This window comes from Anas platyrhynchos, chromosome 8 (assembly GCF_047663525.1).
Source record: "Anas platyrhynchos isolate ZD024472 breed Pekin duck chromosome 8, IASCAAS_PekinDuck_T2T, whole genome shotgun sequence".
Classification (NCBI taxonomy): Eukaryota; Metazoa; Chordata; class Aves; order Anseriformes; family Anatidae; genus Anas; species Anas platyrhynchos.
The window spans coordinates 29,071,964-29,096,054 of NC_092594.1; the positions used below are offsets into that span (position 1 = coordinate 29,071,964).

The following is a 24,091-nucleotide window of genomic DNA, read 5'->3' on the forward strand; positions in this document are numbered from 1 at the left end:
TGCTTTGCCTTTTCTCTGTGCCCCCCATCTCCCACCCAGAATCCTTCCTATCTGTTGTGAAGTAAGAGCACAAAAGCAGCCTCACTGGTGTTGGAGCACAGGCTTGCCTCAGCCAACTTTCTCTTCTTGAGTACCATTGGTAAAGGCTTAGAGAAAGAATATGAGAACGCAGCAAATACAGAGGAGTGTTTCTTGCTAGCTTCTGGTGGTGTTTAACTTGGGGCTTTCTGAACTTGGAATCTGTGTTTAATAATAGGTGCGTTCAGGGCAGCAATCTGCTGTGTGAATATTCTATGGCAACGAGTTCTGCAGGTTAATTTTGTGTGGTGTGAAAAGGTGCTTTCACTTTGTTTTAAACTGCTACCTAGGTGTTTCATTTCGTGCCTGTGAGCTCTTGTGTTACAAGATGTAGTAAATTGTCCTTGCTATGTGCTGTGCTCTCCGTACTGCGACATGCATCTGCCCTTTGTTGTTCTCAATTATCCTTTCTGTAGAAATGGCTGGGCTATGAGTGCATGCTTCAGTTCTAGAAGCACGGCGGGTTTGTGCTTTGGCTATGTTTCTCTTTTTCTAATCATTTTTACCGTTCAGTTTGTCTTTTCACCACTGCTTAGCATTGTGCTGGTGTTTTCACAGAGCTGTCTCATGGCTCCACGATCTTTCCTGAGCAGTTTCAGCTAATTTAAAGCCCATCATTGTGTGAGTTTACAGTGTGAAATGTAGGACTGAGAGGGGTTTTCTGCACCATTGAATCTTCGTCTCGGCTCTTTCAGGCCCTGCACCATCCTGTCCCTTTCATAAAGCGATCAAGTTCTATTTGTCAAGCGGTTGGATTTTTCTTGCCCCCGTGCTTCCTTGGGAAGCTGTTTGTTCCAGACCCTCTTTGCTCCATTTCTCACTTCCAGGTTAAATTTTCCATGCTAAATTGGCATTTTTTTTACAAGCCAATTTCTTTGTCTGTATTTCAGCTCTTCTTTTCTTCCCATGGGTATTTTCTTAATTCCACCCAGCGTACTTGAAGCCTGCCGTCAGATCCCCTTTCAGGCTTACTTTGCTAGGCTCCTTTCTCTTCCAATCTGCCGAGGGAGGGCATGTTCCCCACCCCATTACTCATCCTCGGTGCTCGTCTCTGTACTTGTTCCTATTTCAGTTCATCTTCCCTGAGCATGGGTCAGCAGAGTTCGAGCTGGTATTCCAGATTGGTATTCTTGGTGTGCAGCTGACACCCTGCCAGTTTCTGCTGGAAATCCTTCCTGGGAAGAGGGGGTCATACTTGCATTTTCATGGCTGTGCTGCATTTGAACCGAGAGCTGTCTCGTGGTTGGCTCAGGCTTTGTGTCTCACGAGTGCTCACCTTCTCACAGAGACTTGTTCCCAGTTGCATGGCCACAAGGTGCTAAAACCTTAAGTGACTTGGGCGAGCAACCAAGTAACTCCTAGAAGTTGCAGCTTTGAAGGGTACTGCACTGTGTGAACTGTCTGTGGCTGGGGAAGCGTTTGGGGAACTGCTTTTTGCTCTTGTCTCATTCCCTTTTATAACCAGGCAACCGTCATCCTCCTTTCCATCCACTGCAGAGGGCTGTGCTGGCTCTTTTCCTCTATGTATGCTTCTCTAGAAAATATGTTTATCTTGAAGTACCCAGGGCATCCTTACAGTGTCTGATAGGATGGCTCTTCTCCTGGTGGAAGCGGTACTTGAAGGCTGAGGTACAGCTTGTCTCCAAGGGCTGTTCTTCACCTTTATGCTTCTGTGTGAAGCATAAAGATGGGAGAATGGGCCTAAAGATGCTGTTTGGGATTCACAAGGATGAGATTTCTGGTGTAGGACTCAGGAGGGCACAGAAGTGTTGAAGAGTGCGTGCTGCTTACGTGCACACAATTTTTTCTTGTGGAGGCAGGACCTGGTCAGGCAGACTGAGGTTCCCCTATGGGAGTGGTGGGAGGGGTAAGGGAGAAAAGCACAGGCTTGTTTGAGCTGCTGCTTCACCGTGTGCTAGGGCTCACAGTAAGCTCTTGTATTGTTTCTTTAGTACTCATGTGTCACTGGGGTGCTTTTCAGAGCCTTTGTAGGCTGGAGGATGTGGTGTGGGTTTGGCACCTGGGATGGACAGTTTGTAGCTCTGCTGGGGAAAGGGTGGATGAGGAAGGGAAGGGCAAAGATTTTGCTGAGTTTACAGGTCTCAGTTGTACAGCACCCAGCCTTTCAATTTTCATGCTTGGTGTGGACAGTGCTGCAGAAGCAGTAGGTTGTGTATCAAAGCAAGAGGTATGCTAAAGGCTAGGAACCACCACTTCTTGTTTGTCCCATTCCTCTCAAGCAGTGAACATGTCCCAGCCCAGGCAGAGTGGGCTGTCAGAGCAGTTGATGTCAAGGTCTTGGTGCTGCTGTACGGGAAGAATGGAGGGAAGCTGGCCCAGCCTTGGTTTCACTGTCACGTTAGCCTGATAGTTGTGAAACCTGTTGTCAGGATGTGGGCTGGTGACTGCCTGTGTCTGCCACCTGGAATAGGTTTCAGCTTACCAGGCGGTAGTTCCTGAATGTCGTGTTTGTAGAGATCCCGTATTGTTCCTTATCAATTCCTCTGCCTGTTCTGTTACCCTTCCTATCAGGGTCCTGGCAGTGCCTGCCTGATACTTCGGCCTCCTCCTGCTCTTGCTCTTGGCTGCAGTCTTTTGGCCCCTACCAGCTGGCCACGAGAGAAAGGCAGTGCTGTAACGAGCTGCCATGTTTTTCTCTTCCCTGCTTAGACGGTGCAGGTACCCGTCTACTCGGAGCAGGAGTACCAGATGTATCTCCACGACGATGCATGGACCAAAGCCGAGACAGACCACCTCTTCGACCTGGCTCGGCGTTTCGACCTGCGCTTCGTGGTGATTCATGACCGCTATGATCACCAGCAGTTCAAGGTGAGTCCCAGGGGCCAAGGTGCTGCTAGCAACCTGCTGTTACGGCACGTGCGGGGCTTGCTGCACTGCAGAGAGCAAATTACCCTTTATATCAACTTAATTAGGGGAAAATAATGAATTATTGGCAGGAAGGAATATTGAATTTCCAGCACAGGGCATTGCTGCTTGTTTTGTTTGTAATTAAATCCACTGTGACTTGTGCTCATTCCCTGTTGCATTTTATTAGAAAGTTAGCTTTGTCCCTGCCAGGAGAACACTTGTGATTCCCTGAAGATGAGGCAGATGGGGAGTTTGTTTAACTGATTAAATGAGGGTCCTGTGTCCCAGTCCTGGCCGTGGCAGAATGATCTTCTCCTGGTCCCCGGGGGATTGGGATTTTTCTCTTCTACTACTGCTGACTTGTGATCTGACCTGGTGCAGGCTTCTGCTATTTCTTTGAAGTAGGGATCATTAGTAGGCTGAAGATGCAGCCCTGGTGTTGTGATCCCAAATCTCCTGTTTCCCTGCCTCTTGGAGACACAGGAGAATGATACGGTTCCCATGGAACAGCTCCAAAAGCTGGAGGCTCAGATGAAAAGCACGTAGCAAAATGGAATAACAAGAGTCTGCCCAGCTGGCCAGTCCAAACACCTTCACTGCTTGCAGTGAGGGAACACAGCTCAGGCTCTGTGTAACCGAGGGGTAATGAATGGTTGCAGCTGATACCTTCTTGGTTATAGCTTAAATAGCCATTGTCTGCAGCAGCTTGGAGGAGGCCTCCGGTGTGCTTTTCAGAGTTTCTTGGTCACAGATTTCCTTCTCTTGAGGCAATTACTCTTCTTACATCTTTTTATCCGGAGCAGTTCACTTCTGTAGTCTCCCTAACCCTCAGCTGTAATGTTGGACCCTCTGGTGGGAGTTTTTAAAGCAGTGGCTTTGAACTCCTGGCAGTTAATATGCACGGTTCAGAGGAACTCCCCCTTCCCTCTGGCTCCACAGGCTCTGACAAGGCTCCTTGCTGATCCACCACATAGGTGTTGTTTCTTACACCCAACCTGACATCCTTCATCCATTGGTCCTTAGCTGGATCCTGTACAAGGTTTTGCTTGGTTCTTTCATAATGTTGTCCTCTTGTGATGTCTTCCACAGAAACGGTCAGTGGAGGACCTGAAGGAACGCTATTACCACATCTGTGCCAAGCTGGCTAACATCCGCGCAGCTCCGGGCACAGACCTGAAAATCCCAGTCTTCGATGCTGGCCATGAGAGGAGGAGGAAGGAACAACTGGAAAGGCTGTACAACAGGACACCAGAACAGGTATCTGGGGGAAGAGAGCACCACTGCCCCCACAAGAACTATGCCAGCCTTGAGTCAGTAGATGGGTGACGTAGGCGGGAAAGAGAAAGGTGATGCTGTTTTCGTGTCCAGTCTAAGTTCTGCTTAGAGATTAAGCAGCTGTGTGTTCCTCAGAGTTTGGGAGGGAGAATTCTTTTCTGTCATTAGATCACTCTAATGACAAGTTCATGACTACTGGTCTCTCTCACCTTTATTGGCGTGCTGATACTAGATACAACTACATGTTATGTCTGGGGCGGAGAGCCAGCTTTTCATAGCACTGCATTTGCAACTACAGCATAAGTGGGCTTTTTTTTTTTTTTTATTCTACTCTCTATGCTCAGTCTCCTTGTCTGAAGGTGGGATTAATCAATCGTGGTTGCTGCTAAAGGGTGGACCATGGATGTTGCCATACCTGCTAGTTTGTAGACTGACACTGCCATGGATGCAGGGCGAGGCTGTGGAGCATAATGTGCTCTGCAATTCACATTGTCTTCAGGACATTAGGCAGGGGAGTTTAAAGGCATTTCCAGGCTGGTCGAGAGCAGAGTTGTTATCAGTAGATGGCCCCCTTGCATTGCTAGGCCTCCTTTGCTGCTCTCATTGCCTTTCTGTGCTCTGTCTGCAGGTGGCAGAAGAAGAATACCTCATTCAGGAGCTCCGCAAAATTGAAACCAGGAAGAAAGAGAGAGAGAAGAGAACACAAGATCTGCAAAAACTCATCACAGCTGCTGACACCACCACTGAACAGAGACGTGCCGAACGCAAGGCTCCTAAGAAGAAGCTTCCACAGAAGAAGGAGACAGAGAAGCCTGTAAACATTTTTCTTTTTTTCTCCCCATTTTGTGCTCTGTCTGGGTGGCATGTGCTTGCTTCAGCAATTATAGCTTCCAGCTTTTTAGGGGAGAGTGGCTGGTGGATGCCTTCTGGCAGATCTGTTTTTGGATGATTTTTTGGAAGGCAGAATGGTCTGTCCAGTCATTGTCAGAGAACTCTGATACGCTGTCTCCCTCCCACTTGAAAAGTGCCAGTTTAAGTCACATTTTCCTTTCCCTACCTGAGAAATGGGATGAAATGGTGTCAGACAGCCATTCATGCCTCATGGCAGAGAGAAACATCTGCCTCTGCTTCTCCAAAGGGTATTTTGGTACTGCTGTGCAGGGTTGTCACACAGACCCATTATCTATCACCTGCCTCCTTTTCTTTGCTGGTGTTTTTCCTCCCTTCCCTATTCATGGGTCTCAGGAGCATGTCCCCAAGCTCAATATGTGTACCTCAGCTGTGATCAGATCAACCCTGTTAGGTTACTGTGTCCAGTTCTGGGCTCCCCAGTACAAGAGAGAGACGTGAACACCACTGGAAAGCATCCAGTGGAGGGTCAACAAGATGACCAAGGGACGGGAGCACCTGTCCTATGAGGCGAGGCTGAGAGAGTTGGGACTGGTCAGCCTGGAGAACTAAACTCAGCACCTTTGGTAGAAAGGAGCTGTTGCAACATCTCAGATATTTCCAGCTAGTCCCTAGAAATTCCTGTCCATCCACACCGTCAGCAGAGAGCACTTGTCATCTTCCTCCAAAAGGGTCTGTGCAGAGAAGGGAGAAAATTAGTGAATACTGGACAGTTACTGCCAAATTAAGTGTGCCTAATAGCCACCACAACCATAAAACTCCCCCCTCACCTCCACCTTACCCCAGCCCACATTATGAATACAGTGGCACTGGGGACATTGCACGTGGAATTCCTGTGAGGGCTGATCAGGTAAAGCTCACCCATTGCTGGTTTACTTTCTTCTGAATAAAGGAGCTTTTCATTGGTGGTAATGGGGGAAAAAAAAAGGGTGGTGATAGAGAATGGAACTGGGAGGATGCTGAGGATGCCAAGGTGAGGGAGGCTAGCCCGAAATACTGCCTGCAGGGCTGGTGCCTGTCTGTAGGCTTACACTGGATAGGCACGCCAGGGTGGGCAGAGAAGCAGTTTCTGTTGTTGCACTAGCATCATTTCAACCATGACAGAGTCCATTAGGAGTCAATTACCAACCATAGCCGGGAAATGTTAAGAAAAAAATTGCATTTTAACTAAGAATTTGAATCGGGAGCTGCATCAGCATCATTTCAACAAAGGAAAATCATTTACCAAAGAGTCAATTGAGGTTGAAGCGTTTACAGCATGTACAGGCACGCAAGGCAAAAGAACCCATTTAATTGCTTCTATGCTGAGTGCAGTCAGAGTTGTCTCAGCTAAGCCAGCCATCCTGATTTACCCTCACTGCTTCTGTCAGGGTGTTCAGCAACAGGCTGGGGGAGCAGAGTTCAGGGCATCTGAAAGCCAACCTTCATCCCCAGGAAGCAGGGAGGATTGGTTTTGGATTGCAGCCCTCTCCCTCTATTATGTTATTTTATATCCTCTATACAGGGAGAGAGGCTGCTACCTCCAAAGCTCAAAGAGAACCCTTAAGATTTCATGAGCCCTGTTGGTAGTTAAGAGATTTACTTTTTCCACCGTGGGCACGCTTAGAAAACTCCTCCTGGTACCTCTGTTGATTGGGCTGACCACAGATGATGATAATTTTTTTTTATGCCCAGCCGTGCACAGAGGTTTCTCAGCTTGTATCACAGAGGATTTACAATTGGAAGCCCAGATTTAGAGAACTCTTGGGCTGTTTCAGTCAGTGAAATGGGCATAAGGTAAGGATGGCACTGTGTGAATATGCGGATGTTAGTGCCACCCTTTAGGGTTAGGGTTTATGCTTGTTGGATGGGTGCAAGGCTTTGTGCAGAGCAGTGTATTTAAAACAAACCAGCAAAGTGCTTAAGCTTTCTGAAGATATCTATAATTGGAGTACTTTTCTCAGTGAGTTTGCTTGGGATTTTCCTCTTTCCTCAGCTCTGACATGTGGCCACGGCAGGTGGTTCTCTGTCATAGGAAACAGTGTTTCCCCTTCAGATAGCGTCTCTATCAAGTCCTGTGTTTCTTGTTTCCTCCATCAACACATCCTGTTTCGATCTCTTTCAGGCCGTTCCTGAGACTGCTGGCATCAAGTTTCCTGACTTCAAATCTGCAGGTGTCACGCTGCGAAGCCAGAGGGTAGGCTGTTGTTCTGGTCCCCTGGGACCTCTGTTAATATCTTTCAGTCTGCCTGTTCTCCTTTTATAGCTAAAGAAAGTCAAGATCTTGCCTCTAAAATAAGAAAGGAATTCTGTAAATGTGGAGACTCAGAAACATGGAATGCGGGCTCTGTGAAAGCCAGCACATCGCCTTGCAGAGGCACCTGAGCTTGTTGTGTTTGTTGCTGGTGTGCCCGCTCTGCTGTTAGGCACACGTGACAGACCCAAACGGAGCTGTCTGCTCCAAGCACAGCTTGCAGCCAAACGTAAAAGGGCTTGTAGAGCACACGCGTTAATAGATGAGAAGGCGAATTTAAGAACTACATGTTCAGGTTGTGACTTGAAAAAGAGAGAGCTGTAAACGCATCTGACTTTTAGTCTTTTTATTACCATTGTTTAGCTTTGGAAAATATTTGTGGGAAAAGCCCCTTTGTTCATCCTGTCATACAGATATCCGTGAGAACAGAACTTGCTGTTCTATCTGCAAGACTTGAGGTCTGTATCTTAGCGACAGCTTTTGGGATACAGAGTCAGTTAAACCTGCCTGCCTGGCTGCATGTTTTTAGAGGGGTTTTAACAGTAAAATCTTGTTTGCCTAGTACAAGTGCTTTTTTTTTCCTAGTAAAAAAATAATAATCCTTAGTTACGTTATTGCAGCAAAGGTGGAGAAGTAAGTTCCGTGCCCTCACTTCTTCGATTGCTTTTAAAGAACATTTTACGGGATGTTGTTTTGATGTCAGAACAGTTTTAGATCTTGCGGGGGATGCCCTGGGGCTGTTCATAAAAATGTGTTGGGGATCATGCTGCTTCGACTTGCAGGTGCACATGCGTGTTAGAGGTGGTTTGCGCCTGCAAAGCCACTGCTGCAGGACCTCTTTAGTACAGAAGTGCCACCACCTGCAGGTTATCTGTGTAAGCAAGGGTCTACAGCCTTGAGAAACTGGAAAAAAAAAAAAAAAGCAAGTGATGGGCAAGACTGCAGCGCCTGTGTTGAGATTTATGGAGATGTGGCAGATGTGTTCTCCGGCACTAAGATAAATAGAGTAATTTATGGAGATTGATTTGGATTTTGAAAACTAATAACTGATGGTTGATTTTTCCTGTTTTTTTTTTTTTTTCTCCTGAAAAAGAAGCTGAGCAATAACCTGTCAGTGATGGAACCATATGGCAAAGTCAGCAGCCTTTTTGTGTGCTGAACAGGCCAATTCAAATCCCAGCCTTTGCGAAAATGGGTGCTGCACGCTTCTCCCTGTTCTCTGTAATAGTTACAAAATGCAGCGATAAGCTGAGGTATGGCAGTCTGATTCAGCAACATTCAGTCTGCAGTATCCAAGCTCCTGAGATGACCTAGGGCAGCTTCCTGTGCTCTGCTTGAAATTTTCAAGGAGGTAAATCCTGCTGTTAGAAATACCAGTGGTTTGCAAATTTAAAAAGACTGCAAATCACTGATCTAGGTGAAAAAAACAATGCTTCCATGCTTGGAAATGGGAGTCCTGCCTCCCGCCCAGCCAAATGAATTCGTTTGTGGTCTTTAGTCAATCACGTGGGTTGCTTATTCAATTCTTCTCCTTTTTTTAAAAATGGGAGCTAATAGATTTGTTTGCTTCACATATGGGCGATGGGGAGAATTAATTACATGAGGTCAGGACAGGCCTTTTGAACTGGAGAGAGATGCTGAAGTGTTAAGTGGTATAAAGTGGAGTTGACTGTCCGTGCTAATATGGATATTTTACTTGTGGGTTTTCTGAGACAAACCCTCTACACAGCAGTGGTGTTGCATTGATAAGAGTGGGAGCTGGCTAGGATAGGTGAGGAAATGGGGTGCTGTGCTGGAAAGCTGTGCTCTGGCAGCATTCAGCATGAGATATTTTGCCCTGAACGCATTGGAAAATGATTTCTAAAGGCTTGTGATATCCTGCAGTAAGTTCTTTTGCCTGAGGACCTGAAGGGTTCCTCACCTAAAGGCTTCTATTGTCCTCTTTTATTTTGTACTTTGCTACCGTGCTTTACGCCTTCATAGTTAGGTGAAGTTGGATTTTGCACTGAGATCAGGGACTCAACCTCTGTCAGGTGTGAAAAATGTATCACACCATCCCAAGGATAATAGCAATTGCTCTTTGATTAAAGAGATTCTTTTCTTTCCCAAGGATTTACAATTAGTCTGATAAGTTAAAATTAATATATAGAAATTAGTCTTTGAAGAAAAAGTTAGCAGTCTGTATTCTGCTAAATTTGTTCCCAGTAGCTTTTATGACAATAGCCCAGGCTTTTCAAATTCCCCCTGTTGTTAAAGCTTACAAAAATCTTATGCGCAGGCTGAATTTGAAGACTTTTATTTTTTCTAGGATTAATGGTCACTTACAGCCATTATTCTTCATAACTGAAAGTTTCTCCTTCAGCAGATGCTGAAGAGTAATCTCTTCTCCAGTGAGTTCGACAAGCTGCCTTCTATCACAATGGCTTCAGTCTCCTATTGTTCTCCATAGGGCTGTGGCCACAGGCAAAGAAGGCCACAGCCCCTGTGCCCTTGCTCTGCATGGGATTTCCCCTCTGCCTCCTGACAGCACAGATTGCAAGGCTCTCTAATGGCAGGAGGAAGCTGGGCATTATGAAAAGCTTCATCTTAATGCAAGTCAGTGCATTGCCTTGGTGCCACGGAGAACAGGAGGCAGCAGCAGATGTTTGGGAAGGGGGGAAGCTTTTCATGAGTTTCCTGAAAAGGAATTTTTACACCTTTGCCATTGCTGTTAGTAAAACTGTGTTATGAAAATAACACCAGGAATGTATTATTAATTCTCAATGCTGCTTCTAGAAAACTTCCTGTTACACCAGATCGGCTCAGCTGGGAGGGCAGAAAGCCAAAGAGCCAGAGGAAATGAGAGATGAGTAGGGAATGTGTAGAGGGAAAGGAGAGGAAGAGACTAAAGGGAAAGCAGGGAGCTACGAGAAAAGCTTTGCTGAGGGCCTGCCTAAGGGAAAGGAAAATGGGAGCTATTAATCTTGAATCTTTTCCAGGACTCAAACCAACAGTAACCACACATTTGTGATCTGGGCGATGCCGTGCTTCTGCAGGGCAGAGCTGAGTTTGTTTTGAACTCACCACAGTGTGTCTGTACCACGTCGTGTTCAGCTTTCAGTTTAACCTTTGACTGCATTGTGTTCAGAGCACTTAGCTTTCGCATACTTAACATCTCCTCAGAGTGTTTTACCTCGGGTTGCTCATTTTCTCTCACAGCTTTAGCTGTGAGGTTTAGGTTATAATTAGCTAATGTCATTGAATAACCACATCAGTGTTTTTAAGAAGGAAGATGATGGATGGAAAAGGGTAGACATTTCTCCCTATTCCTGTGTGTTTGGGGTATTGGTCTGCGTCCTCGCCCTATTGTCACAGGTTTGGAAACTGAGGAGCTGGAAGAGAATTGATTGAGTGATGCCTCATCTGGTAACAAAACAAAACTTGAGGGTAAAAAGGCGTTTGTAGAGATCTCAGCCCACAGAAGGGACTGAGGGATGCTCCAGCTCAGTCATTCAGAGCTGGCCACCGTCTCTCAGAAAAGGCTTTCAGCCAGCAGCCTGACCCTTTCTGCTAACTAGCATCTTGTAGACAAATTGCCTGTTGAACCAATTAAAAAAAGTAGAGGAAGGAAAATTTCAAGTACAGCTTTAGTACCCATTGATTCAAATTTTCACACTCACCAGCTTTTAAATATTCATTAGCCAGCTGAGCATTTTTGTTTTTTAGCACTGATTAACGAATAAGAATTTACTGTGGTAGTGGGGGGCGATGCATATGTGTGATTTCTTTTCCTCTTTTTTTTTTTTCTTCTCCTTTTCCCTTGGAGTATGAACTGAGTGCTTACTACGGCTCCAGGATGAATGATGCTTGAGGGGAAGATGGGGTTGTATGTGTGTTTATTCTCTGTATTTGATCTGACCCACAATTAAATGGCCAAGCACACTGCCTGTTTACTCTGCGTCGCAGGCTGTTGGCTCTGCTCCTTGCCTGTCATTAATGCAAACCCAGACCTCATCGGCTGCGAACATGTGAAACATCTGTCTGTCCTCCTGTGATCAATACCGTCCCTTCAGAGGCTTAGCTTTGGAAGCAGTTCCATAAAATATCAGTTATTTTTATTTGGATTTGATAAATTTAATTACTTGCAGCAATTAATAATGTATTTGTTTTGTATCGATTGCGGTCCAAGGCATCCTGGTAGGACAGTCTGATGGAGATCAGCATTCCCTTATTAGTTAGGGAAGTTTATGTTGCCAGCTCCGACCTTCCCATGGATTAGTTAGCTGAAATGTGCTTGTTGCTTCTGCTAGCAGTTTTTCAAGAGTGAAGTTGTAAATTTTGCACTCTTTGCAAGAGTGGGAGAGAGTAATTTCCATGGGGAGCCTGACAGAGGCATGAGAGGAAGGTAGTGTCCTCATTTCTGTGAATAAAGTTAGGAACAAATGATGCAAGCTGGATCAAATTAATGTTGAGGCATTGCCATCTCTATGTTGTATTACAAGCCCTTTAATTAGGGTTAAGTGAGTGCTGGTGCGTTTCCTAATTAAATGCATGTCTGTAAAGAGTGAAACGAGATGAAAATATCAGAGTATTTATAAAGAACAACAAAAGGATACACAATCTTAAATGAAGGAGGGAAGGTGAATCCAGCACCCTTCCTTTGCTCTCGTTCTTAGCTGAGCTGCAGGGCAGTTAATGTTAAATTGCTGGAAGAAAAATTCATCTGTCACCTCTTTTGTGGAAATCTGCTGTGGGAAAGCAGATGGACCAAAGCCTTAGTAGGTTCTCAGGTAAAAAGAACACACTCTGGATGCGGTAATGGGGTCTGCTAAAATAAATGATAGTTCTGGAAAGGACAGTCTTCTCAGGAGGTGGACAGGCTGTAGCTAACAAAGAAGAGGTGTGTTGCTTCTGTGTTGGATCAGCAGCTACCAAACGCTGGGCAGCACCAGGACTTGGGGACCTTTGTCTGCCAGTCCTGGATGGATTTGAAATGCCTTTATTTTGTCACCTTTGTGTGCACATAGTGACAGAGTCTGGGTGTCATTTGTCAGGCACCCTGATTGTATGTAACTCATGCGAAGCAACGTATATATTTCTTTTTTCTTTCATTAGCTTAACCAGTGTAATGATTGGAGTGTAATCAGTCACTGTGGCTTTTTTTTTTTGTATTTGTGTGAGTGTAGTTAAATTATTTAAAGGAAAAGCAACATAAATTTGAGATTAAGTGCATGTTTTGCTAGTTTCTTGGGTGTGTGTCTGATGTGGGAGTTCTCACAATATCCTTGTGCTGTGTGAGGCTGTCATCACAGTGCCACCTCCTTTCTTAGGGCACTCCCTGTAACCACACACACGTGTCTGTGCTATTCATTTGGTTAGGGACCGTGCAGCCATTCCTGGGAGTCACCTTTACAGGCTTCAACTTGATTTTACACCTGTACAGAGCGGCAGGGCAGGGTTACCTGGGAATCTGCAGGTCTGTACTGTAGTGTGGTACTGGTAACGTGCTTTTAATGTAAAACACCGTCCAGTAAAAATGTCCTTTGCATTTCTTTCTTCTGCACCATGTATTTTACTGTTTTTTCCCTATGCAAACACTTCCTGTAGCCCTTTTATTTTTACCAGACTTGCAATGTATTTACTTAAGGCACAACGCTCGTAAGGGGAAGGATCGCCGTCTCCTAAATGACAGGCAGCCCTTTCACGGTGTGAGTTCTTTGTCTTCTCAGGTGCCTTGTTTCTTGTCACAACCTGGATGCCAAACTGGGAGAAAACTGACTCTGTTTCCAGGTTATTCATGTTGATTCCAAGTTATTCTCCTTTTAGAATCATAGAATGGTTTGAGTTGGAAGGGACTTTAAATCATTTTGTTCCGACCCCCCTGCCATGGGCAGGCACACCTTGCACTAGAGCAGCCACTTGTGCTGGATCAGAGCATCCTGGGGGGAAAGGGTAAGATGGTACAGAAACCTTGAAGACCTTTTTACCCGCATGGGTAAAAGCTCATCGTGTTGAGCCATTGATGCTTCAGGACCTTTGGCCCCTTCGGGAAGTCTCTCAGCCTTACCCCTGAGTCAGTGCTATAGATGCATAACGGTGCAATAATGTTTCTAGGATCAATGAGCTGATTCCTTGCCATGTGCCTGAGTATTCTGTGCTTCTCTGGGACCTGTTGGCCTCCATCATCCTTGACAAAGCTATTACTAGGTCTATTCCTCTAACAAGTAAAACTGGTTTAATTTACTAGGAGGATTCAGGTACAGAATTTATGTTTATGCACAATTGGTTTGGGAATTTGTGAGGTATGTCTTACTTCAGTCTAAAAAAAACCACCCTGAAATAACCATTTACATAAGTTAATATAGACATGTTTTCTTCTTAAAAGGTTGGTTTATTTAGCATTAAGCCTCACTGATGGAGCAAGTCGATGGTCACGTGCCATCCCAAAGTGATCGTTGTGCTTAATGTGTTACATAGCATAGTAGAGATGGCAGAGCAGTGTGATTTTTTTTAATCCTAAATCTTAGTTTGGCAGATCAGCAGGCACTGACGTAAGGCATGGGGTCTATGGCTGTAAGCTTGGGCAGGGGGTAGCTTATATGCTCATTGAGGCAGGGAATACCTGTATAATTTCAAACTTTTCTTATTTTTGCATATATCCGTTGCAATTACCCATCCACTTTTCATTGTAGGACTTTAGTTCTGAGCAGTTAAGCACTTCAAATTTCCAGAAATGTGCACATTCATACCTGAAATTGAATTTCTCTGTTGGGTTTTTTTTAAATTCCGGAGCTCTAAGGCGAGAATACTTAATATGGTTCTTCCTTGAGTCTTAAAACTGTGCAGAAGTGGAGAGGCTCTCTGCTCCTGCAGAGTAGAGCCATGCAGACGGGAAAAGGTTGACCTTCTTTCCCCATCTTCAGCCAGAAAATGCAAAAAGCATTATTCATCTGAAACTTCAGCACTCCTTCTTCCTGGAAACCCACTAAGCAATTCAGTACTCTAAAGACATCCATGAAGAAAGTGCCTAATGAGAAAGTTTTCTTGAATTGCTGCTGAAATCCATGAAGAAGGTGGTTTTCAATGTCAGTGAGCTGTATTATAATGCTGAACAACGGTACTGGTGCATAAAACCACAGTTTATAGCTGTACAGACACAGGTCAGAAGTGTGGAGTTTTTAGGATTAACGGTTTTAGGACAGTCATATTGTTTAGGGGTGGAGAATGGTGAGTTTAAGGAAAAGACTGTCTCGAAATTGAATTAAAATGGATTGAAGTGCAGCATCAGGGAGCGTGCATATAAAATGTCCGAGTAACTGCTGATAAATCATTTTGGTGAGAGACCAAACAAAAAGTTTCGACACCAAAGTGGGACTTTTTGGATGCTGTGAGCACCAAAAATGGAGCATTTACGAGGAAAGCAGTAAACTGAGAGCAGAACGTTTAAGATGACCACAGAGATGTAATCACGAGTGGGATCCAGCTGAATCTGTCCTTGTAGATCGTGCAAACCCGTCCCATTCCTAATGCAGATGCCCATGGCAATCTGTACCTGCCAGGTGGTGGTGCTGGCCAGGAGAGGAAGGCACACCAGGGCAGCGTGCTGCAAGCTCTGTTGCTACGTAGGCTTCATTACTCTTCCAAAATATGCTCAAATACATTTATGACTATGCTTAGAAGTATTACCATAAATCATGAAAATTGAACGACAAACACAAACAAATGAAGCCAGTCTGTTTGGGGAGGCTGTATCTTCAGTTATTTCTTACCATGTTTGTTCATCTAATGAATTTGGCCAATTAACAATTAATTTGCAGTAGGTCTCCCAGTCATTAGTGTGAATTAGCGAGGTTTTGTTGGCAGAACGTTAAGTAAAGGCGTAGAAAATCCTGCATCACTGAGAAGCTCGAGGGGACTCGGCCGTGAGAGCATTCTGCAGAAATCTGCCCAACCCCAGGTCTGCCCAGCCCTGCGCTGAAGTGAGGTGGGTGCTGTGCTCATCTATTCAAGCTGCACGACCCAAATTCCTGAGCAGTGCCCTCCTCCTTCAGGGGGGCTCTGACGCCGGGGCTCCGTGCTGTTGATTCACGCAATTTTCTGTAGCCCTTTATTTATTTTTCTCTTGATACACACAGTTCATGTGTTTAGTGCAGGTTGTTTATAGCCAGGACAAAAGATTGCAGTCCTTAAATCAAAAGCGACGTTGGTGTAATTATAAGCACAGGCTGGTGGAGCAAACAGGGCTGTAGGGAGAGGCTGTCAGAGGAGAAGAGCATCCAAAATATAGTAACCTCAAAAATCCCAGCTAATCAGTTTTCTGACTAGAGCAATCCGTTTCCCGGGTATTATTATTACATGGGGACTTTAAAGATAATAAATAACAATAATAGTCCTGTGTAAGGAAGGAAAGAAAAGGGCAAATGCCATTCACCTCGGAAGCTGTGGTTGCTTGCTGGAGTTCTCCGAGGAACATCTTTTTCCTCAGCCCCTGCAGAGGGCTGGATCTGTGACAATGCCAAGATCATCCCAGGAGCTGTGGTGTGAGCAACGAGACTGCCTGGGTGGTGTTTTCAGTAAGGCAGAGATGGGGCCTTCACAAACCACACGTCCCAGCTCACACATCCATAGCCAGAGAGCTGTTCTGTGCGCTGTGGTCCTCGAGGGCAGCTGAGGCATCGCTTCCAGCACGCTGCTGCATCTGTGGCCACCTGCTGCAAGCACCAGCACAAAGAAGGGCTTGCCAAAGTCAGCCTGGGCCTGCCTGAGCCTCACGGGACACAAAGAGTTCTCCCCTGCAACACGGCAGCCCAGCTAACGGACCCTGGCTAACAGATTATCAGCAGCGTTTGAGTAATAGACTGCTCATTTAGTTTTAATACATTTTGCATAGAGAGCAATCAGCCTTCATCAGTCTTAGAGATGAATTGGCTTAGCCAGCTAAATTCTAAAGATATTAGTCTGACAGCAGCCACATAAATCATAACATTTTCTTAATGATGGTAAAATTAAAATATACTCTTGCTTTGAGAAACCAATGAAGCCTTCCTGTTGGCAGGCCAGATCCTCCTGCCTGAATTAAAAGGAAGCTTAATTGATGTGTTTTTAAACTAAACAAACAGCCCCGCTTCTCAGCATCCCCAGTGTTCCTTTCTTTGCAGTTAAATTACCTCGTCCTGCCTCTCCCCGCCCCATCATCTGATCTGTAGGAGCGTGAGTAAAGACCTTGGCTCAGTGTTTGTTGACCGGGCTCCCATCAGACGTGAGCAGGACACACATGATGATGTTCCACTCAGAGGCGTTGCTGGAGCAGTCGCGTGTATTGCTAATAGTTCCTTGAGCTCGTGAGAGCCTCCTAGGGGAGCAGCTTGTGCTCTTCCTACAGCCAACAAACCCAGACCTCCTGTCTATCATCTCCAGCCCCAGTTCTCTGGGCTGCCTTTTTCCTTTCCATAAAGATTTGGTCTCAGAAGTATGAAATTCAGTGCTGTGCAGAAACCCCAGCGCTGAGCCAGAGACCCTTGGGGTATAAAAATAGGACAGAGGTGGCCTCCAGTCTTTACTCTTGTGGCTGTTTGCACAGGGGTAGATTTTCTTCTTTCCCTAATGCTCCTTTTGCATCCCTTGGAGCAGGCATTTTTCTTTGAAACTCTCCCCTGGTGGTAGACCTTGTCCTTTGCTGGAGTCTATTGTGGTGATAATATCCAGCAAAGGGATGAGATGCTTTCTAGAGCAGACTGTGAAAGGCCTGTTCCCCGGGGTGCTGTGTAGCAGCTGTACTCTGGGTTTTTATCTGAAAAGATGGGATGGAGAAGGCAGGTTTTCCAGCCTTGCACTGGGTTGTGGAGCTGCGATGGGCCATATCCAGCTGTGGCAGGGTTAAGGTTGGTGTTCTTACCCCTTGGGTGTGCAGGTGCAGTATTTCTGCTCTCCGAGGAACTCAGCAGGTGCAGGTGGTGTCTGTTGTTTTCATTTCAGGGGCTGCTTCAGGGCAGCACTGCGGGAAAGGTGTGTAATTTGGGAAACTGATACTGGGCTGTCTGTTTTGGGGAACTTTAACCAGTGGCTTACGGGATGTAAGGTGACCATCACATCCAGTTTTAAGGTGCTGTAAAGAGTGGCTCCTCCCTCAGCTCCTTCCTAGGCCCGTGATGCAGGCTCGTGGTTGGCTTGGCAGACGCTGGGGCTACTGATCCATAAGCAGGGTGGCTGCGGGCAGCTTTCACCTCTCGGCTGTCGAAAGGGCAGCTGCAGGCTTTGTTAGGGTGGTGCTGCCCAGGTGCAGCTGCAGGGTCACCTTGGGAGGGCTGGATACAGAGGGGCAGCCCTTGGAGGTGTTGCAGCGAGATGTTTGAGGCTGCTGTGCTGTGACTCAGCTCTCCCCTGCTCTGCCTTTTAGCACCGTCGAGGAAAGGATGCGCTTTCGTTCGTTCTCGGCTGTATCCACGGGGCTTGGAGCCCTGTTCTCCCTGCCATATTGTGCCAGCTGCGTTCGTGCAGCTTGTAATCTATTAAATGCTTGGTCTGAGCAGCCAGCACTCCTGCCAGAGCCCAAATGAATGCAGAGGAAGGACCCTGCTAAGTGTATGCATTCTTCCTCTCCTGGCCAGCTCCGCTTGCCTTTCATAGCTCACATCTGATGCTTCCTCTCTCACCTAGCCCCTTAGCTCCGATGTAAATGTGTGTTCACACTTCCGCCAGTCAAGTAACTGTGCTCTCTCTGTCTCTCCCCTTTGTTATAAAGCCTGCTCTGTAAATGAATCCCACAGGTCTGGGGCTCAGCAGGTAAAAGGAGAAGTGAGTCTGTTAGCGCATGAGTCTAATCAGGCCGGCTAAAGCGAATAAAGTAGGGCAGCATTGCACATTAGCCACTGTGTAAATGAGCCCTTTGATGGGCTGGGCACCGCGGGAGAGGTTTTGAAGCCAAGAAGAACTTTTGTTGTTAATTCAGTGACACATGGAAACTGTAAAACAGCGTGTCTTGCACACACACGAGAGAGAAAATAAAAGCCCTCGCGACCAGGCTTTTCAATACCTGCCCTCGGACCTAGTCTGAAAACTTTCAGCCCCTGTCTCCTTCTCTTACCACTTGATTTTCCTTTCTCTCCCTTTCTTTTTTTGTTCCCCCTGCACTATAAAAAGAAAAGCTCTCTTGCCTTTTGAACTAGACGGCTGTGAGTGAGGGCTATCTCTGAGCTGTGTGGCTCTGTTACCTTTGTGTTCCAGATGAAACTGCCAAGCTCGGTGGGACAGAAGAAGATTAAAGCCCTGGAGCAGATGCTGATGGAACTCGGAGTAGGTGAGTAAAGGGGGCACGCGAGAGAGAAAGAGACACACAGAGCTAGCCTTTGTTCTTGAGATGGGCTATTTTTTCCCCTAGTAATACAGCCAGTTTCTTGAATAACAGTATGTGAATGGTTTTTAAAATATTTTATGTGTTTAAAAAAAAAAAAGAAAGAGAGAGGGTAAAAGCCAGAACAAGATGCACAGGGTTTTTTTCTTTCCTCCCAGTAGAAAAATGTTTTAAAAGACCCTTTGTTTCTCTCTTGTTTGGGCCTTTTTAACCATCAAGAGAGGCAGCACAGTATTAGGAAGGCAAATCTCAGCCTTGCCGGGAGAGGTACTTCTAAGTGTGTTAGTGACCATGGCACGCGCATTGTTCAGGGCTGCCCTGTCTTGCTTTCAAGCTTCGTTTCCTCTTAATTTACTGCTCACGGTGGCAAGTCCAAAATGCGTCTGGGACTGTTCATCCCCCCTTTATAGGCTGCATGCTGTGTGAAAATCTGGAGCACCTCTGCTGAAAGGCAAGTAAACACACATCCCTCACTCTTGAACTCTAGTGTCTTAGCAGCAGAAAGCAGGGTTTGCTTGCCACGTACAATACCCACTCGTAGTCAGAGGGGAAGCGGTGCAGCCCATGGTCAGCTGCTGCCCTCCATGCAGCAAGTGTGGTTCGCAGGTACTACAGGTCCCAGCATGCAGTGCCCCTTGATTAGACACCTGAGGTCCTTTTTCCCCTGCATTGTGTCTGCAGGAATTAAAAAAAAAAAAAAAAAAAAAGCCTTACGGTGATTTATAAGAGCTGACTGAACCCGCTCCCAGCCCTGACTTCTTTCTGTTAGCTCTTCTTAGTTTTTTGGGCCAACTGGTCTGTGGCTTGATACGTTGCCTCAGAGACTGTGTGCAGTTTCGAAAGCCTCCTGTAGCTGGTAAAAGCAGCTCAACCCGGGTGATTTCCCCTCTCTGCTTTAAAACTAAGGGAGTTACTGTCATTTTTTTTTCGCGTTAAAAGCAGTCCGTAGCCCAGGGAAAAATAGGTAGATCTTTTGACTGACAATAAAGGAGAGAGAGATGGAAGGAGATTAATTGGAGTGTAAAAGTGTTTAGTGGAATGGCAGGATTGAAGCTGAAAGAGTGCCAGCTGAGCTTGCTAGGGAAGCCTTTGGAAGGATCTGAGTGCCTCTTAAAGCCCACTTTCAATGAGGGTAAGGAGGGGTTTCTGACTCCCCACTCCAGCTTTATAAAATGCACACATCTCAAGGGTTTCCTGGAGCTCCAGCCCTGTTGTGCCGTAGAGTGCAGAAAAACCACCTGGGCTTTGAGTGGGTGAACACATCGCTAGTGGTTTGGGGTCATGAGGCCAGGGCCCTGTTCAGGTCTGTGTTAAGATGTGCTGGTAAGGCAGCACCCCAGTTCTGTGCCTCCCTGCTCTGGGAGGAGCAGTGGTGAGAGAGCTCAGCCCATCTGCTCCTTGTTGGTGCGTGCACAGGGGACACCAGGAGCTCTTCTGTCTTCTGCAACAGTGTCTAAGGACTTGCTCCTATTATATGAGCCCCTAGGTAGCAAGGTTCTGCCTTCTGGGCTGATCCGATCTCAGTCTTTCTTCACCCTTCACTTGGTGAGTCCTGGACTTAGCAGGTTCACCCTCAGTCCTTGGCCAGAGCCAAAGGACAGCCTGGAAATTCCAGGTGTTCAGCTGTTCTGGATGCCAGCTGCTAATGAACCCCATGATGGGAGTGAGGCTCCTGGCACATCCTTGTGGGAGTGAACTGGGCAGCCTGGACCTTTCTGGGGATCTTTTGACACAGGGTTGCTGCTCCGGGTGTTTAACAGGACCCCTTTTCCTCCCTAGATCTCAACCCGATGCCCACGGAGGAGATCGTGCAGATGTTCAACGAGCTGCGGAGTGACCTGGTGCTGCTGTACGAGCTGAAGCAAGCCTTTGCCAACTGTGAATACGAGCTGCAGATGTTACGGCACCGCTATGAGGCGCTGGCCAAAGCTGGCAGTATAGGCCCCCTCAGTGCGGAAGGTGCCCATCCAGATGGCCAGGCAGGGCTCGGCATGGAGGAGGGCAAGGGAGATGCCAAGGACCAGATCATTGATGTAGTAGGAGCACCACTGACCCCCAACTCGGTGAGGAGGAAGGTCGGGGGGGCAGAACAGGGAGCACTCAGGTCTCCGACGCAGATGCCCTGACGAGCGCTGGGGACGCTGCCCTGCTCTCCCTCCAGGCGTGCGCGTCCAAGGGAGCACAGCACGCCCGTTTCCCCAAGTCCCAGTGCTCTCTGGGCTCGTCTCCTGTGCTGGACAGTGTTCTTGGTGCTATAGGTGGGGTCAGCAGGTCTTTCTACATCCTGCATGCAGGCAGATGGCTTGATGCGGGTGCCACCGTGGACCAAAGCAGCGAGGCTTTGGGTGACGAGAGCTTGCACCGGGGCAGCAACAGTGAAGCCAGTACAGCTGCAGGCCTGAGGCATTTTCCTTCTAGACACAGCCCCATAAGGGCTGCTCAGCAGAGGGAAGCAAGTGGGAAAAGCAGCCTTGATATGATGAGCCATGACTTGCCCAAGTCCCTGGAGCTGAGGGGTAGCCCTACCTGGGGCAGGAGGCTGGGGAAGGAGAGAGGTATGTGAAGAGCAACGGGGTGTTTCTCTGCCCCACCTCCAGTGCCGAGGAAGGAAAGCCAGACCCAGGGGTTCTGGAAGCCACTGAAGCTTCAACCACGAGCCCTGCGCCAGTGTCCTGTGCATGCTGTAAATCCATCACCAGCTCTCTCCTCCCCACCTCCCCGAGGGTGGGCTGCCAGCCCCTCACCACTGCCTCAGGGCCGAGGGTCCGCCTGGGGTCAGCCAAGGTTGCTTTCCCCCCTCCCTGCGGTCCCCTGGCACGGCTGAGCTGAACTGCCTGCTACAAGCTGCCCCTCTCCACGCAGTGGCATCCCCGACGCCTCAGCCAACCTGCCCCGGTAGCGTCACAGCCCTTTACTTTCTCAAATGTATGATGTATTATTGCAGGATACTGAGAACACCTTATCTGTCAACGGCAGAGGTGACACATTAATCTGGACTTGAGTAATGTCCTCTTCAATTGTCACAATATGGAGTCATAAGGAAGCGTTCCGCTGAGACAGGTTCATGTTTGCAAAGGAGTCTTCTGAATCTTTTTTTTTCCACTGCATTCCACCCGAAATCTCACCCCTCCGTGCGGTCCAGGGTATGTCCCGGTTTGGAAACCTCCTGGGCTGGTTCACAACTCACCTCCTCTTCCCAAGGAGCAGGCTCAAGGGAAAGGGAGAGCGGTGGTGGTGGTGGCCGTGGCTGCAGGAGGAGGGAGCCCCCAGCGTGTTCCTGACCACGTCCCTCCTCAGCGCCACCTCCTGGAGCTGGAAACAAAGAGGTGGGCCCGGGCAGCGCAGAGAGGGTTAAACTGACCTGGTCTCTGACATATTTGAAAGAAATATAATCAAGTTAATTCACTGCAAGGCAAATTCAGTACCTAAAGGGCCTCCATGTTAAATACAGCACTGACCTTTACCGGCTGATTACACAAAGACGACACAATTAGATTAGTCCAAGACAAAAGGTCAAGCACATTCACACTGTGACCATTTTATGTTACCTTTTGAGGGGGGAAAAAATTACATCCCAGCTGGAGGGGTATCTTGGAGAGAAGGGGAACGGGGCTGCTGTGCCACGTTCTGCCTGGCTCGGGCATGCTTGGAGAGTTGGGCAGGGCCTAGCACAGCACTTGCCTTGTGCCTTCCTGCAGCTCCGGGTGCTCAGGCAGTGTCAGGGACCGGCAGCTCGTGGCCCACAACCATCTTTTCCCAAGGATGGGCTGAGCTGCTTGGAGGCCGTGCACTGCTGGTGTTCCCTGCCCTGCCCCAGTGCCTCTCGCTGGGTGTCACGGTTAGAATCAGCACCTGGGAGGCAGGGGGTGGCTGGGGCAGTCCTGGTGGGGTGCATGGCAGTGCCCTCACCCTGTGGTGCTGGTGGCACCAACAGGCAGCTCTCTGTTGGGTGGGTGTGCTGGGGCACAGCCTGCCTGCTCAGCAGCATGCCAGGCTGCTCTGCCTCCTGCAGCCCTGGCTGTGGGTGTTTTTGGGCTGCAGCCTGCCCTGCACATCGCCAAGGCTGCTTCCGTGGCTTAGCCCAGCCACGCCAGCCTTGAACTTGGAGTTCAAGCATGTGCTTTGCCCCTGAGCTGCCAGGGGACTCGTTTAATCCCCCTGCTTCCAATTCCTCTGAGTTAGAGAATGAGGCCCTTTGTGCTGTGTAGCGCTGCCCATCCATGGCACTCCACATGTTGGTTTGAGCACGGATTAGTTCAGCCTCTGAGCCAGCTGCTCCCCTGAAGCCAGATTTGTTTCCCTGGAGAGAAGTATCCTGCTCCAGATGTTGGGAGAGAGTGAGTGGCAAAGCCAGGAATGGGACTGAGCCCTGACTCCCGTGTTCTTCCCTGCAAACCTGGATTCCTGTCCAGGATTTGGCATGCTGGGATGAACGCACGCAGCTAACAGCTGTGCCAACAGCTGCCTGTGCTCTCGGCATGGGGCTGTCCCTAGGGCTTCCTCCAGCTCAGCCCTTCCCCTGGGCACAGGCAGGAGCTGACATCCCTGGGGGTCCCCAGCAGCGCTGCCCCTCGGTGATGCCAGCCCCTGGGCCTTGCTGCCCCCCCTGGAATCCCCTCCTGCGTGCGCTGTGCTCTGTGCAGCAGGGTGAGCACCGTGAGCCCAGGCAGGAGCGCTGCCTGCGTGCCGCAGCCCTTGTGGGCAGCAGAAAGCCCAGCACTGCGCTGCCCTCCTGCATCCCCTGCGTCCCTCCTCCTGGGGCTGCCGTCCGCCGTCTCCCAGGGGCTGCGGTGCCCGTCGCTGACCATTAAAGCTGAGCTGGGATCCCCCCGGTGCCGTCTGCCGCTGACCCCGGTAGGGACTGTGCTCGGGGCCTTCGGGAGGTGAAAGGTGAGCCGAACTCGGAACAAATTAGTTCCAAGCAGAAGTTCAGCCAGTTACTCCAGATTGGATCCTTTGATTTCCGCAACTCAGACTCCACTCAGTGATCTGTAATGAGTGACTCTCAGAAATCCTCACATTGCAGCACTTTGTTCCTGAGCTCACAAGTCAGCCCATTAATGGGTAAAGGAAAAGACCTTGAGTCTAAGAAGTCTCGGGTTCAGAGTCAGAATTATTTGACTTTTAAGCTTCCTTTATCTGAACTCCTGCTGACTTCTTGTTTTCTGAGCCTGTTTGAAAGCTAGAAGTTACATTGTTAAGATCAAACATTCTCTCTTTCCAGATGGAGTTACAATATCTGTCTTTTATATATATATATATTTTAATATATATATATAGTGTATATATACCAGGGTGTATATATATTCCACGCTTTTTTTTTTTTTTTAATCGTTCTTTCCATTAAAAGAAACTAGACTTGTAGGCTCTTGTAAATTATAATGTAAAACATTTTTTTT

At 47.8% G+C, this 24,091-nt stretch overlaps 1 protein-coding gene across 1 annotated transcript in view; it reads left to right on the forward strand.

The window, feature by feature from the left end:
* DMAP1 (DNA methyltransferase 1 associated protein 1) overlaps nt 1–22,222 on the forward strand; it is a 28,179-nt gene extending 5,957 nt beyond the window's left edge. Inside the window, exons 5-10 of the mRNA XM_038182712.2 lie at nt 2,749–2,907; nt 4,036–4,203; nt 4,850–5,035; nt 7,235–7,306; nt 18,566–18,638; nt 20,472–22,222. Of these exons, the coding sequence (XP_038038640.1) occupies nt 2,749–2,907; nt 4,036–4,203; nt 4,850–5,035; nt 7,235–7,306; nt 18,566–18,638; nt 20,472–20,818 (1,005 nt within the window). The 3' untranslated portion in view covers nt 20,819–22,222. The remainder of the gene's footprint in view (nt 1–2,748; nt 2,908–4,035; nt 4,204–4,849; nt 5,036–7,234; nt 7,307–18,565; nt 18,639–20,471) is intronic.
* The last annotated feature ends 1,869 nt before the right edge of the window (nt 22,223–24,091 follow it).